Source organism: Lissotriton helveticus, chromosome 8 (assembly GCF_964261635.1).
Source record: "Lissotriton helveticus chromosome 8, aLisHel1.1, whole genome shotgun sequence".
Classification (NCBI taxonomy): domain Eukaryota; kingdom Metazoa; phylum Chordata; class Amphibia; order Caudata; family Salamandridae; genus Lissotriton; species Lissotriton helveticus.
The window spans coordinates 1010259786-1010274815 of record NC_136069.1 but is presented as its reverse complement, the minus strand read 5'-3'; the positions used below and the strand labels follow the sequence as shown (position 1 = coordinate 1010274815).

The following is a 15030-nucleotide window of genomic DNA, read 5'->3' as shown; positions in this document are numbered from 1 at the left end:
GCTGTCTGTAATTTATTGATCTCTTTCTTGAAATTGGCTCTATAAATCCCCTGACAAGGTCAAATCTGCTAGTCCTTTTCTACGAGATTCCCAAGTTAAGGGTGGTTTCTTCGGGTGATATGAAGATAGTAAAGATGACTAATCAGCAACTGGGATCAGGATCGGGAGGGAGCAACACCTACTCATCTGAAGTTGAGTTTGCAGTCCCATGCATCAGCAGATTGGTGCTTAGTCAAATAGATGACTTTCATATTATGGGGGTTGACGTCTAGCCTTGTTCGGGCTTTGGCCGAGAAGAAGCAGTTTTGTCAGGGAATGCTGGTCATATAACGTGCCCTCCGGACTTGACAACCCTTCCACTCTTAGCTCTTTCTCTGGGGTAGCAAAGAGGGATTTCCTGTCTGCAAATGGTGTAGCCCATGGAATCTGAGTATCACCACAAGTAATAACACCAGAATAATTAAGCTCCCACACCCCAGAATCAAGAAGGTGAAGACAGACTGTATAGACTGGTACTGGATAGCACCAGAATAGGCAACCAGCAGCAGAGCTTCTTCTAGAGGGAGGTCTGACTGAGTGTGGGGAAATCCATCTCCCCAGCCTGCTGGGATGAACTTAAACAGAATACCTAAGGGCAGTGAAATGGGCATCAATAGCAGAGAGCGCTTGTACATTTTATCTTCAAACATTGCAGGCCTGGCTAGTAATATTGAGGATGATGACTGGCTGAAGTTTATGGATCAACACACTATATGCTGCATTTTGAGCCCTTGATGAAATTACTGTGAATGGTTTCTTGGACATACGCCTACCATCTGCTTACCCTAAAAAGGGGTGGCCATAGGGGGGTTTGCAGTATGGGTGTGATGTAAACTGAAATGCAAGATAGAACAACTAGGGGCAGCTTATTTATCAGCTAATCACTTCATTCCTTAAGATGGTGAGATTGATATTTTGAATGTTTACAATCCACCTGGCTGGTCCACAGAGGTTCAATCGATCTAGCAGAGCTTTGTTTCCTATATTGGAAGTATCAGGGAGGGTACTGCTGATTGTAAGTTTCCAGAGGAGGGCAAAGGGGGAAGTATTTGTTATTGATCTGTGGTGATTTCATTACACAACTGTCTGACGCTATTATTAATAGTGACATCTTAATTGAAGACCAATGTCTAGGCATCCTGGAGACAGCCATGAGTTGTTTTAAATCAACTAAGAAAAGCTGAAGCATTCTGAATTTTTTATTAATTATCAGCTACATTTTATTAATGGTCAAGCTGCTTCAGATAGCACTGCAAAGGTGATGTTTGTGCTGGGACTGTGAGGCAGTGTGCAACCCAACCCCCATTCTGTTAAAAAGGCTCCCTTGAGCCAGCAAGCTGACGAGCTTTGGAGATTCACCTGTGTGCCTGTGAAAGGTACTGTGACCTGAGAGGAATTGGCAGCATTTTCGGCAACCCCAGATGATTTTCCTTTGCTCTCTAAAATTGCTGCTCTCTACTGATGAGGGCTCAACCCAGAAACACGTGTCTAGAGATATACAGCAATATCTGCAACAACTTTGGTGAAAACTCCAGCTAATTTTGAAGTAAGTTTGAACTGTGTACTGCATTTACCAGCCAGACACAAGAAACACTTGCAACCTGTCGGGTAGCCCCACCACAGGTTTGGCAGTGTGGGAGCGGGCTGATGGCACGGCAGTCGCCTCCCACATCGTCAAACTCGTATTCAGGCCTGTAGTGTTAGGTGAACGTTGGGTTTCAAATCCTTGCAGATCCATATCACACTGCTTCTCCAGAAGAACAAGCATAAAGTATCATCTTCATATGATGTGTCTTTGAGTGACTTGATTAGGTCAGTGAGATCTCTCTCAGACAGGACTTTTAAGGATGACTGTTGTGGGATGCTACAAGAAGAGGGTTGGTCCAGACATTTATCAGATCTTACCTACGATCTTATCAGAGCGATAGATATTGCCACTACTTACTCACTTCCTCTCGCGGCCTTGAGACTTGATGCTACCAAGGCTTTCAACAGGGTCAATTGGGTATAGCTGTTAGAGGCCTTGGGGAAATTCAACTTGCGCAAGAAGTTTTGTCAGACCATTCGGCTGATATATCAAAATCTATCAGCCAGGCTGCTGGTCATTGGTAATCGGGCCACACCCTTCAAGATTACTATGGGAACCAGGCAGAGCTGTCCCCTTTCCCCTCTCCTCTTCGATCTTTTAATTGAGCTTTTTGCCCAGAGGCTCAGGGAAGATCTTAGTATCATGGCCTTTAAATATGGAGAGTGGGAGAGGAAGATGGCCTCGTATGCAGATGACATCTTGGTTCTTTCCGCAAATTTGGCTGCAACCTTCCTGGCGGTGATCAGACTGGCAGAGGAAATTGGGCAGGTGTCTGAGTATGAGGTAAATGCCGGGAAGACTGAGGTCATGACGTGGAACCTCGAGGGGATTCAGCTACAGATCAGCCCCAGTATGCTATATTTGGGTCCAGGACATAGGTTAAATCTCAGAAGTTAATTTAGCACAAGTGTCAAGGGAATGTCAGAGACAGATGAAAATCTGGTCACATCTTCCTTTAACCATTCTTGGGAGGGTGAATTTGGTTACAATGGTGGTTCTTCCTAAAATAAACTTTCTCTTTAATTCAATCCCCCTACATTTTGAGAAATCAGCTATTGATAAACTTCAGCAGGCCATACATTTTTTTGTCTGGATATCCAGAACTACCAGAATAGCCTGGAAGAAGCTGAGGCGTAGGAGAGAGAAAGGTGGTCTTGCTTTTCCTGATCTACAATATTATGCCTGGACCTTCCAGTTATCACACTCTCGGATGCTGTTAAAAATGCCAGAAAACACTTGGAATGGAGGTATGTTCTTGGCTATGTTAAGGGGAGCTGGCCTACCTGAAGAGGGCTTTCTGTTTAAATTCGGTGAACCTAAATTCTTTAAGAAGGTTAGACTCAGAGTCTTCCAAGCAATGGTCAGAATAAGGGCCAGATAAAAATGCCTTGTAGGCCTTAATTACTTCTCAAGTCTAGCCCCACTTTGGGATTCACCGGGTGCACCGGAATGCTTGAGGGACAGACTCGCTTTACCTCTCAGGGAAGCTGTTCTGATGGTTTCGGGACGCCTGGCATATGAGGGTACACTTATGTCATGGGAGCAACTTGGAGAAAGAGTGGGTGAGGGCCTCTCAAAGTTTAAGTATATTCAGCTACAGAGCTGGGTCCAAACACAACATAGCTTCAACAATCCCATTGGCGGGGGTAACACCCTGAAACATCAATTAGTAGCCAGGCAACCGGGGAGAAGGGAGGTCTCTTTTTGGTATTGGTCTATGGAGGAGGCCCTGGATGGTGAATTCAAGCTCCCAGATGAACAGTGGGGTGAACTCCTACCAAATGTACCGTGTGGGGAATTATGGCACGATTCATTTAAGACTCTTTTTGGCATAGTAAAACCTGCCTGGTTAAAGAGAAACCACCTATTCACCATATATAGTGCCTATCTTTCTCTACTAAGACTGAATAAATTTGCGAGGGGGATGCCTGTCAGCTGTGAGAAATGTGGGTTGGTCGCAGTTTCGGATATACACATGTTCAAGGACTGTCCTGCCATCGCAGTTCTTTTAGGGTTGAAGTTGGGAAGTCTTTGAGGACATTTTGGGCTTCCCAATTCATATGGACTTGGCTTTGATCATTTTTGGCCTCACCGAACAGGTCACAGGACCAGCTAGATCCTTCTTATTTTACGCTGTTTTGCTAGCCAGTAGACAAATATGTAAGCGCTGGATTGAATCCTCCCCTCCTATGCATTCTGAGGGGTTGGCTTCGCTATTTGAAACATCTAAGATGGACTTGTCTAGAGCTTGTAGCAGGAAAAAGACAGCCTTCTGGAACCTGCTGCTAAAATGGAGAAGAGCCTAACTTAAATTTTAGACACACCAGTGTCTTAACTATTCTGGGGTCCTATGATTATGCCTCCTGGATACTCTTTGGACTATGTTGGGCACCCCGATATACCCAGACCACCAACGACGAAGTCCCTCAGGCTCTTGTGGGCCTAGATAAAGAGTTACCCCTCCCCCTTCTCGAGGTTAGCGACATCCAAGTTGGTCAAAGTACCTTTAGGTGGGTTTTATGAGATTCCAATCTAAGCCTATACTTCTCAGAACCATTGAGTATTGGTACGGACAACTTGTTTGTTCATTGGGGCTTTGAGGCGAATGAGGACACAAAAAAAAGAGGGTTAGTCTAAGAAAGGATGGTCAGTGAGGGGTTTGATGCAGGTCTTTATTGCCCTGAAGATTACTGTGCTTCAGTTGGCAGATGTATTGGTATAGTTCTTAGCTATAGTGTTGTGTAGAGGAATTTCTTTAGTAAAGGACCATAGAGAATTTAGTTTTCTTCAGTATTGGAACCAGTTTTTATATAGAGTGTATGTTGTCAATGAGGTCTTTGAAAGCCTAGGATGCAGATGGTTTTGGCTTGCGTTCAGTGTCAGTGTTTTTCAAGAAAGGTACTGAAGTCGTTTAGAAAGGTGCTGCTGTCAGACATGAAGTTGGAAGATTGAGAGATGGTTTTAGCTTTAGGTTGTCAATGGAGATGTATGTGTAGCATTTGAAGGTTAGTTGTTCTCCTTTGGGCTGCCCTCCATGTGTTGGCTGGATGCTGATAAGGTGGAATGTAACAGAAATGGACAATCTGCTCAACAGAAGAAACCTGGCCTTTGCTTCCCTAAAGACGAAACAAATGCTAGCAAAAAGATGTGTATCTTTCCCTTCTTGGAAGGAAATGGGTACAGGAGATATTAAGACCACTACAAGGATGGGACATCCATCCCCAGGCTCCAAGACATAGAGCCCTCAAGCAAGGGATCAGAAGAATTGCATCTGACTGGGAACAAAATAAGTCCAGCACACTCATTCAAGAAAGGATCACGTGAAAGGCCACAAAACAGAGATAGGTTGAACTCCAGGAAGCACAGGGTTTCCTGACTCACATGATCTGCCAATGTATTTTCCTACTCTTCCTGATAAGGGACACCCAGTGAAGCCCTCAGTTGCTCTGGTAAGGGGCCAACCATCTGAAAATGTATCTTCACTGACTGTGCACATTCAGTCTCAAACCCCACCAAGGGATTGTAGAGTCCGAAAACAGTCTAATCAATGTCCTATTTTCAAGCAATAATGCCCTAAATGCCCTTATAAACTGATAGTGCATCTGCATCAGAGGGACCACAGGATATTGGCACTCTCCAAATGCAACGAGAAACACAGTTTCCCCCGAGAATACTCAATGACCTCCAGATGGAGGGCAGTCTGGCCAATCTGCTCCTACTTTCCATTTTGTCACTCAAGCGCCATTCTTTGGTGTGGTCTTCAAGCTCCTGCTCCAGTCTTGGGAGTTTAGCCCTGCTGCTAATCATTGACTTGGAGGCCAGAATCCACAGTTCAGTCAGTAATGCATTGGCACTCTACCTGCAAGAGTGACGGCCATCGGGCAAATCAAGGCTTGTCCGACACAGAGAGATAATGGTTGTCTCCTCTTTTTATCAACTTGAGGTTCTTCACAGGAATGGAAGAAGAAAGTGGAGGTTTAAACATTCTCTTGCAGCAAGAACACATAAAATACCCTGCCCAACAACCTGATGATGTATTATCCTCGTAGATAACAAGACCTCTATCATCTTTCAGTATGCACCAGCTAAGTATGGGCCCCTCCAAAGAGACATCCCATTCCTTGTTGTGCACCAAGATAAATAACCAGCAGACCAGCCTACTCACCTGATGAGACAGTGTGTGACACAATATTGAATCTCTTCACACGATCGTCTGGTGAAGTGTTAATATCACATGGTAAGAATCATGTGAGCAGGATACCCCTGCAGTTAGTGGGACTCCAGCTAGCATTTTGAGGCTTTGAGCAGTCGAATGCCCATTGGGGGTTCTGAAAACACCAACAAACATTTGTGACAGCCACAGCAAGGATTTGTTTTGTTCTCTATGTGGGGTAAAGTTGTTGGTGGAAGGGGGCAGAAAAGCTTCCCAGGAAGATCTTGGCAAGAAACCCACCCCGTCAAGACCTGTCCCTCGTCTCATGCAGTGAGAATTTGTTTGAAGTTTGGAGCCAGTATTTACCTGAAACTTTGATCCAATGAAACTTGTTTACATCAAAGGAATGAAACAATGAAATAAGTACCAAAAATGAAAGCATAGCACATGAAACCCAAACAAGAAAAACAACAATTCCATATTACATAGGGAACAGTAAAATGGTCTCTGGATATCGAGAGAAAAACAAAATATACAAAAGATTACAGTGTAGGCTCTGTTAATATCATTGACAGTCTTCTGGGTGAAGAGTCACTCTCATTGGTTCGTTCTGTGACTAGGGAGAACTTCAAGTTAGGAATGGGTCTATACAACCATAATACATGGGAGCCTGCAGTCCATGTTTAAAATGTCGTCTCTAATTGTGACGTCACTATGCAGCTTTTCAGCTGTAATACTTTATTGCAGTTCAGTTCCGATGTCATAATGCCTGCTGCCAGGAGCCAATGAGACAGATAGGCCACTGAGCATAATTAAAGCAAGTTTATACAGCGAAAAGAATCAAGCTTTTTCTTTTTCTGCTCAGTTTTTTTAGATGAACAGTGATCAGTACAAAAGTGACATGTATTAAACTGATTCTAATATCTTTTTGTAACAAATATCTAACAGCTTTTCGGTATGTTGAATTTTGTACTACAGATTCTGGTTGTATTCTTCATGTTTGTCACCATCCTATCACTTTCATATACAAATGAAACACACCAAAGATTTAAGTGGTTTGTAGGAAGTGTAATGATGTGGCCATGTACTATAAGGAATAAAGTACCTCCTGCATTGTACGATAAGGAAAGGATATTGCACGTCATTTTGGATTTCCTTCCTTATAGAGGAAGTCGTCTTTCTGCCTTTTCGTCCCTCTATACCGTCACAGAACTGCTCCATGCATTATCCTTTTAATATATGTCAGGGAGTACTTAATCTAATATATAAATGCATTAGCGTGAGCTATCATTCCTCATGTATACCATATTAAATTACATGTATGTTCATTTTCATTGTTCAACCAAAGCAGTAGCCTGCACTAAAGTAATAAAAAGAGGAAATAATCGGTAGTGTTTTAATCAAGCTCTTTTCTATTTATATAGGATTTCCCGCCGGGGAGCTGCAGAAGCCATTTTTCTGGGGAAAAGAGTACCCTCGGTAAGTAAGATAGTTCAAAAATAGAATATTGTAAGAGAAATTCAAAACGAATTTACTGAATTCTCACACCAGTTCCTCTTATTGTGTTCATTGTGCTCTATTTCCACATCATTTGATCCATTTCCACATAATTTGAGCCTTGCTGTTTCTCTTACCTCGCTGTTCTCTTTCACTCCCCCTTGCTCTGATTTTTTTCCGACTACAATCTTTTCAATGCACAGAAATTCATTTTTGATTTAACAGTATCCTGTTTCGTTAAGTACTATGCTTCACATAATGGATCCCTTCAGAGACACCGGTAAACTCTTTATAATAATTTCAAACAAACGTCATTAATTTCCACACAGCTGAAGCGTCGGCTCTATCCTGCCATTGGTACAACAGACAGAGCGTCTTCCCAAAGCCCACGGAGAGACAGTAAATACGCCGCCTACAGCCTGAGCCATAGGCTCGGGGGAGAACAAGACGTGAGGCACATTAAACACCTGAAGCAGATGTGCAACGAAGCAGGAGGTAGCAAATAGAAGACTCTGTTAACCTGACAGAAGATAGGAGATGCCGCTGTCGATTAAATGAAATACAAATACCTCCATAATTCATTGTGAGAAAAAAATAATGTGCGGCCTCCTGGCCTTGGATATTGGCTCTCCTACCCAAGCCTTCGCCTCCGGATTCATCCCTTCCCTCTGACCTGTTCTGTCTAATCCATTTTCAGTCTCGGCAGAACTGCCGGAATCAATATTGAAGCAGCAGATAACGCGCAATCTTACAAAACAGAAAGCAGAAAATAGCAGGGCTTCACCATTCGCTCAGATCAAATCCATCAAACCCGGGGAATGTGATTTTGAAAAAGCTACTCGAGATGTTGCTGGTTGGATGTGTGATTACATAAATATAAAAGGAGTTTCGAACCCCTATTACTAAAGGTTGCACTTAATGTAATTTTTATGGAAATGCAATCAGTTAATAATACATTGCGCTTGGGTAATAGAGATTGAAAGGTTTTAGGATATGCAGTTCCATATGTCACACATGCAGAGACACACACAACACAACCCACAGTCTTGGCTGTAGTTGTCATGAATTATTGATTGTGGTGGATTAACTCCTTGCAAAATAACAGACCGCCAAGATGTGTTCCTCTTTTCCTGATTAATGCAAGACACCAGGAAAAGTAGCTGCAAGTCCATCTCTAGCTGTTTAAATCTCTCTGCAACGTTCCTGCCTTGAGTTGCCACTTTAAGACACCGGAAGGCCACATTTAATATACCCACTCCAGTGCTGGGATATTTGGGTAAAAGTGTAACTTTCCACAAATAGTCGAGGAGAGTTATTTACTAATTCAACACCGATTCTGGAATATTTTGTAGAAAGATAAAATGTCCCCATATATTTTAAAAAAGGGATCAAAAAGTTGTAATTTTGCATCGTACAAAGTGTTCCCGTGAGGTCATCACCCAAGGCAAAATAATGAGTTATAACCTAATTCACTCCTATCACCATCCTGTGGTTAATTAATTTAGTCGCATTGAGTTTATCAAGGACAACGCCAAATAAAATTCTAAAAAACAGCATGCAACTTCAAACCATTAGGGTTTTTCATTAAAAAAAATATTAAGATTCATTAAAATGGTGCAAAATGCATCTGAAGGAAGAAACATAGAAGATTTAAGTAGAAGAGGTAAAAAGAGAGTGGCTTACATGTTTGCCTTTGGAAAATACAAACAATGTAAAAATAAAAATATTTTAATTATACCATTACATTTGCGATTTGTACTGTGCCTCCCACATTATCGCTAACCGTAACATTTATTCTGTCAATGCCATTTTACAGTGAAAACTACTGTTTTAGTCACAATATCTTCGCCCTTTAAGGATATTCCTGTCTTTCATTTAGAGGGGCAAGGAGCTTACGTTGGCTAATCAAGGAATCTGGACATGCACTCTGGGATGCTACCAAATGAAGCACTGCTGAGTGTGGCTGTTTGTTTCTTTCTTGTGTCAACCATCCTGTAATATTTTGATATCCTTTTTCTGCTGGACATGGCAATGAAGCTATTCCTCACCCATGAGAATTACCATGATAAGACTAGCAGAAGTATCAACTCGAATTGTGGTAACCCCATGTTCTCTATTTCTCCTCATCGCCTCACCCTCAATCGCTACCTACCTTATTTTCCAGCTCAGTGAGGCACCATTACAAAAAAATACCATACCATGCTGAAGTGCTGACTGCTGGTCCAGTACCAGCATAAGTGACTACATTGTATGTTCAGTCTGAGCACAGATGATGATTTGGATTATGCCACTGTGAAAATGGTTTTGATGCTATTCTTAATTCAATAAGCGGTTAGCAAATGTCAACTTCCAGCACTTCAGCCTTATAACATGGGAAAGGTGTGTGGTTTCATATGAAGGAAATTGGTTTCTTTTTATTGAGGGGTGAAGACCCTTCTCAAGAAACAACCTCAATCCCTGTCAGGGTGAACCACAAAAGTCACTAAATTAACATGTGCCTAACCCTCTGGTAGCCTGTTGCAAAAGCAGTCAGGCTTAAATTAGAGGCCATGTGTTAAGAAATTATACAGCACAAACAGTAATAAAGTGAAAACACAACACAAGAAAAAATCACACACCAATTTAGAAAAATAGAGTTATATTTTAATAAATAAAATGATGCCAGAATGACAAAAATCCAGGAAGTAGAACCAGAGAAATGCAATGTTAAAGTTTTTGGTAAGTATAGCATATAAAAGCACAAAGCATCACTTGTGGTCAACTGGTAATGCTGGATCCTGGGGAAGTTCAGTCCGAACTCGATGGAGCACAGATCGGATGTAGGGACCAAGTTAGTCCAGCTGAAAAAGTTACTTTCTAAATGTGTGGTGTGAAGAGTCCAGTTCATGGTGAAGAAGGCCGTGAAGAGCGGGGAGAGCATTGCAGAAAATCATCAGGCATCATGGACAGTTGTTGCTGAAGCTTCGCGTTTGTGTTCACCGCGAGCTCTCGATGCTGTAGCGCGTAAGTGCCGATCTTGCATTGTCAGTATTCACTGACAGTGCTGTTGAGCAAAAAGTCAGGTTCATCAGAGCTTTGTGTTGGCTATTATTGTGGGCGGCAGATTCTTGGCATGAATAGGCCCGTTTACTGTCACACAGGGCCCAAAACATCAGAATTTCACCTATCTAGGCAGAAGAGTGCACTCCGATGCCAGTCAAAAGTCCAGGGCCTAGGGAGGCACATCTTGGGGATCAGGGACTAACTCTAGGAGAAGCCAGCAGAGCTCAGGCAGGTCCAGTTGCAGGTCAAGGCAGGTCCAGTTGCAGCAGGTCAGCTGAGCAGCTGCAGGGAGTCCTCTGGAGCTTGACGTGTCCCTGTAGCTCAGAACAAGAGGCCAGTCAGCTAGCCTTTGGAGTCACTGTGATGGTCCTGGATTCAAGGAGTAGGTCCAGGCTTCCGTCTTAGACAGCAGCGCAATGCTCTGGCAGCAGGGCAGTTCTTCCAGCATAAATGCAGTGTGGCAGTCCTTCTGAGTCTTCTAGAGTTCCAGAAGTGATCTTATGAGTGGTTCAAGGGGTACAATATGTGTACCTGTGCCAATCTTTGAAGTGGGGAGGCTCCTTAATCTACCCCCACATCTGGTTCTGGAAAGTTCCTCCCTTCCTCAAAGTAGCCTAGTGTGACTAAAGACTGGTGTCAAATTCCTTTGTATGTATGCTAAAGGATGCCTTTGAAATGTAAGTGGGGCAGAGAACAGCATTGGCCCAACCATCATGGCAGGTTGGCCCATCCTGCCAACACCTAGTTCCCCTTTGTCTCACTGTCTGGGAAGTATACATAAAGGCCAATACCCAACTATTCACAGTCATGTGGCCCAGGACACAGACAGAAGGCATCAAATGGTAAGGAAAAGACAGTGTAAACTTTCTAAAAGTGGCATTTTCAGAATTGTGACTTAAAATCTGACTTTAATATTAAGGAGGGGTTTGAATTACAATTCATTTGACTGTAAACATAATTTTCCTATCTGCTTCCTAACTTAAGTTATCACTATTTACATGTAATAAGGTAACCCAATGTTATCCTATGCGATAGATAGGCCTTACAGAAGTGAAAATCAAATTTAGAGTTTTTTCACTACCAGCGCATCTAAAACTTAAACCCTTATGTTTTACTGTATTAATGCAATGCAGCATGTGCTGTGAGCCCTTAGGACCTACCTTAGGGGTGGCACAATGAGTGCTGCAGGCCCACTAGTAGTATTTAATTTACAGGCCATGGGTACATGGAGTACCAATTACTAGGGACTTACACATGAATTAAATGTGCCAATTTGGTGTACAATATTGGTACCATGTTTAAGGGAGAAAACACAATCACTTCAGCACTGGTCATCAGGGGTAAAGTGCACAGAGTGCTAAAGCCAACAAGCACATATTCTGCAAAATGGGAGAGGTGGAGTCAAAAAGTTTGAGTGACTACCACTAAAGCATGTCAGGTCACACATTCATTATTTAGGGTTGCTATTCAGCTAAGCTGTGGGACTAAATTGTGCAGTTGTGGCTTAAGTGTGATGCTTAATCTTGACTCTAGGGTTCTCATAAAATGTAAATTTGAAGCAGGAAGTCCCAACAATTTATGAGTAGAAGTTATAATTACATCCTGCTAAAATCTGGATGTGTTGCATTTTTCTGCAGTTAAAGAGTTACAGTTAGCTGTAGGAAAATTGAATATTAGGGAGAGGTTTAGTGTTGATTAAAGAAAATCATTCAAATACTAACATAGGTGGAACATTTTGAGAATCCACAAACATTCTGAATCACCTTTCACAAACTGGAAATATATGGTCTACAATGTGAAAGTCTGTTTTAGTATTCTCTTTGTGTACTATAATTCTATAAGGTCATGTCTTACAAATTGTGCAATAATTATTCCACACTGCAAAATTAATCAATATTCGAATGTGCATAGGTATTCTTGTGTTGTCATGCGGGGGTTTGCAAAGTTAATAAATAGTTCATTGCTGTCCCAGAATTAAAGTCAATGAATCCGCGGGGTCCAGATCTTACCAAACCGAGGTGTATGCCTCGTTTCTCACCCTTTCTCGCTTTCAATAGGCTTCTTTTTTCTCTCATGAGCCAGTGGCACTTTTAAACAGCCCCTCTTTTATTTTAGCTTTGACTGTGCCATTGTGAGAAACTGGGCTTTAAACGGTTGTGTTACTCAGCAGAAGCCACGCTATGGCCTCAATTACAAGTGAAACAAATTTATGTGAAGAGAGTGTTACATTTGCCGGTCCCGGTCCTGACGAACTACAATAATGGACGCCGCCCAGGTGCACGCATGCGTGGGGGGAGGTCAGGCAAGTCAAAGCACAGCCTCCCTCAAGCAGTGACGCTACAGGTTCATTTGCGTCTGGAATGTTGTACCATCAACCTACCTGCTCTCTTCTGGGACGCCGCGCTTCCTGTGTGGGTTCGACGTTGGTGCGGTGTTTCTTCTGTCCGGGTCGTCTCTCAGCAGCTTCTCTCTGGGACCATTTCATTTACCTGCAAAAAGAAAAAAGAAGAAAGAAAAGACAAGCCTGCATTGCCGATGTAGATGGTAACAGCGCTCTCGTGCTGCCCTTTATTTTATACTAGTAGCCCGTCCCGAAGTTGTCCGGGTATGAAATAGAATGTGTGCATGAAAGCCTGTTATTTACAGTGAGTACAGAAATGTAAATCGTAATGTATGGAGCATTAGGTAAGCATCACAAAAGCTAAGATGAGTCAGATGCCTTCTTTAACAATGACCTTGCACGTCGTCTTTTACCTGTTCAGTTTAGTTGTGCATGTAGGGTTACAGTACTTGTCCATTGCTGTGCAACATGGGCGTCCGCTTGTGCAGCCAGTGCGAGGAACCAGCCTTGTGATATGTGCCTCAGCAGCAGTAACATTTGCAGCCTGTGGGTGCTGTGGAGTCTGTTGGTGTGACAGACCCCAACAGCGTCCTGGTCGATGTTGTGCGCCTGGTGTTAAGTCCTTTATGCTGAGAGTTCAGTGCATGACAGCGTGCACGTGACGCTGCGCGTGTGTGAAAGAGCAGTCTGTTGAAAGTTTTGTATCCCCGCTGGTACGCTGACTCACCTCAGCCCCCGCCTGAGCACCGGAGCAATATGTTAAGGTGTGTGGAGGCTCCAGCCGCGAGCGTGTTTGTCCGCTGTAGTTGAGGCAGCTGAAAAATGTGAAGTGTGTGAGCCGGTAACATGTTTGGCCGCTGTCTTGCCAGTTAGACGACCCACATGGCGTCAACGGCGAACGCACCGCAAATTGCCAAAAGCACCTCCCAGTGGTATTGTAACGGTAGTCTCCCCCAGAACGCTTGGCGCAAGCGGTGGAATACATCTTGGTTTGAGGCGCGCCCATCGCTGTATGCACACGCCCCCAGCACAACGCACACGCCCACAACGCAGTACTGTGAACGCTTATTTTACACGTCTCCAGCTCAACGCACACGCCCACAACGGAGTACTGTGAACACTTTGTTTTTTGGAATGCCGAGCCCATCGCTGTGTATGCATACCGCGCACATCGCTCCGAGCAGAACGCCCACGCCCACAAGGGACTACTTTGCCTCTAAGGTTCTTTTACCCTTCTAATGTATATGGTGGGCTGCTGTATAGCCTATGTCCATTTGCCAAAACTGTCCTTTCCAATGCTGTATTGGGTGTTGTGATTGGTGCTGTGGTTCCTGAGATTACCCGCCTCAAAGGTTTGGGCTCCCTCTTTATTATATTATTATGGATATTTTGTTGCTACTTACCTGATCCTGCTCCTGGCACTGTGGGGATCCGTTCCTTTTTCTTTTGGCATACCTATTGAAAGGAAAGATAAAAGAAACAATCAGATTACCTGAATACAAGGTTTATTTTTGTTATTTTTACGCTGTTGAGCTCAGTAACATTTTGGGCATTATTTTCACGAGCAAGACCCGGCTTATAGATAGGCTGTAGTATCTGCATAGAGTATTACATTTAGCTCTTTTCTCAAGTAACTCTCAGCTCCGCATTGTCTCATTATTTATTCAGAACCAGACACAAGCTTTATACATCTATCACTCATTACATGGAGGAAGAGATATTTCAAGGTAAGGAATAGTACTATAAAGAGAATAAAGGAATATAGTGTGATATTCCTGCCTGCTAAATTGTTCATTGTAATTCTCTCCTTGCCCACAGCCTTTTGCCTTATCCTGACGGGTCCTGTGCCACTTGGGTAGCGACGTAGGATTTCTTCCCCTTTTCCTTGTTGTGTTTCCCTTCTTCCCCGGGTTACCATTATCACTTTGGGAAGTTGTGAATCTTGCTTCATGTTCAGAAAGTTCCTGCGAAAATATTGTTGAACCTTGACAGGGACAGCATGAGGTTCTAACTAATGGCTCCAGCCAGAACTCCCTGCCTGAATCTAGCTATTCCAAGTTTTTGTTCCAGGACAGGGTAATAAGTTCTGGACCCGAAATTACCAGCTCCAGATCTGAAAAGGGATCCCCAGTCCAGCGACAACTCCACTTTTTTTTAACAACTGCCCTGAGTAGGTGGTAGATTGGGGCGGGGAAGCTGAGGCAGGGAAAGTGTGTAGGGAGGGCAGGGAAATATGTGGGCTGACAAGTGGGAACAGAGGGTGTTACAGGAGGCGTTGAGCAGGGTGTGGGGCCAGTGCAGCTCTGTGCTTGCAGACCAATCCACATAAGATATTAATATCAGGATTTTCTCCCTACTATAATCAGACCT

At 43.3% G+C, this 15030-nt stretch overlaps 1 protein-coding gene across 1 annotated transcript in view; it reads left to right on the top strand.

The window, feature by feature from the left end:
• The window catches only part of PHEX (phosphate regulating endopeptidase X-linked), a 1501811-nt gene that overhangs the window by 1373162 nt on the left and 113619 nt on the right, over positions 1-15030 (top strand). Inside the window, exon 16 of the mRNA XM_078657844.1 lies at positions 7205-7259. Coding sequence (XP_078513970.1) covers positions 7205-7259 — 55 coding nt within the window. The remainder of the gene's footprint in view (positions 1-7204; positions 7260-15030) is intronic.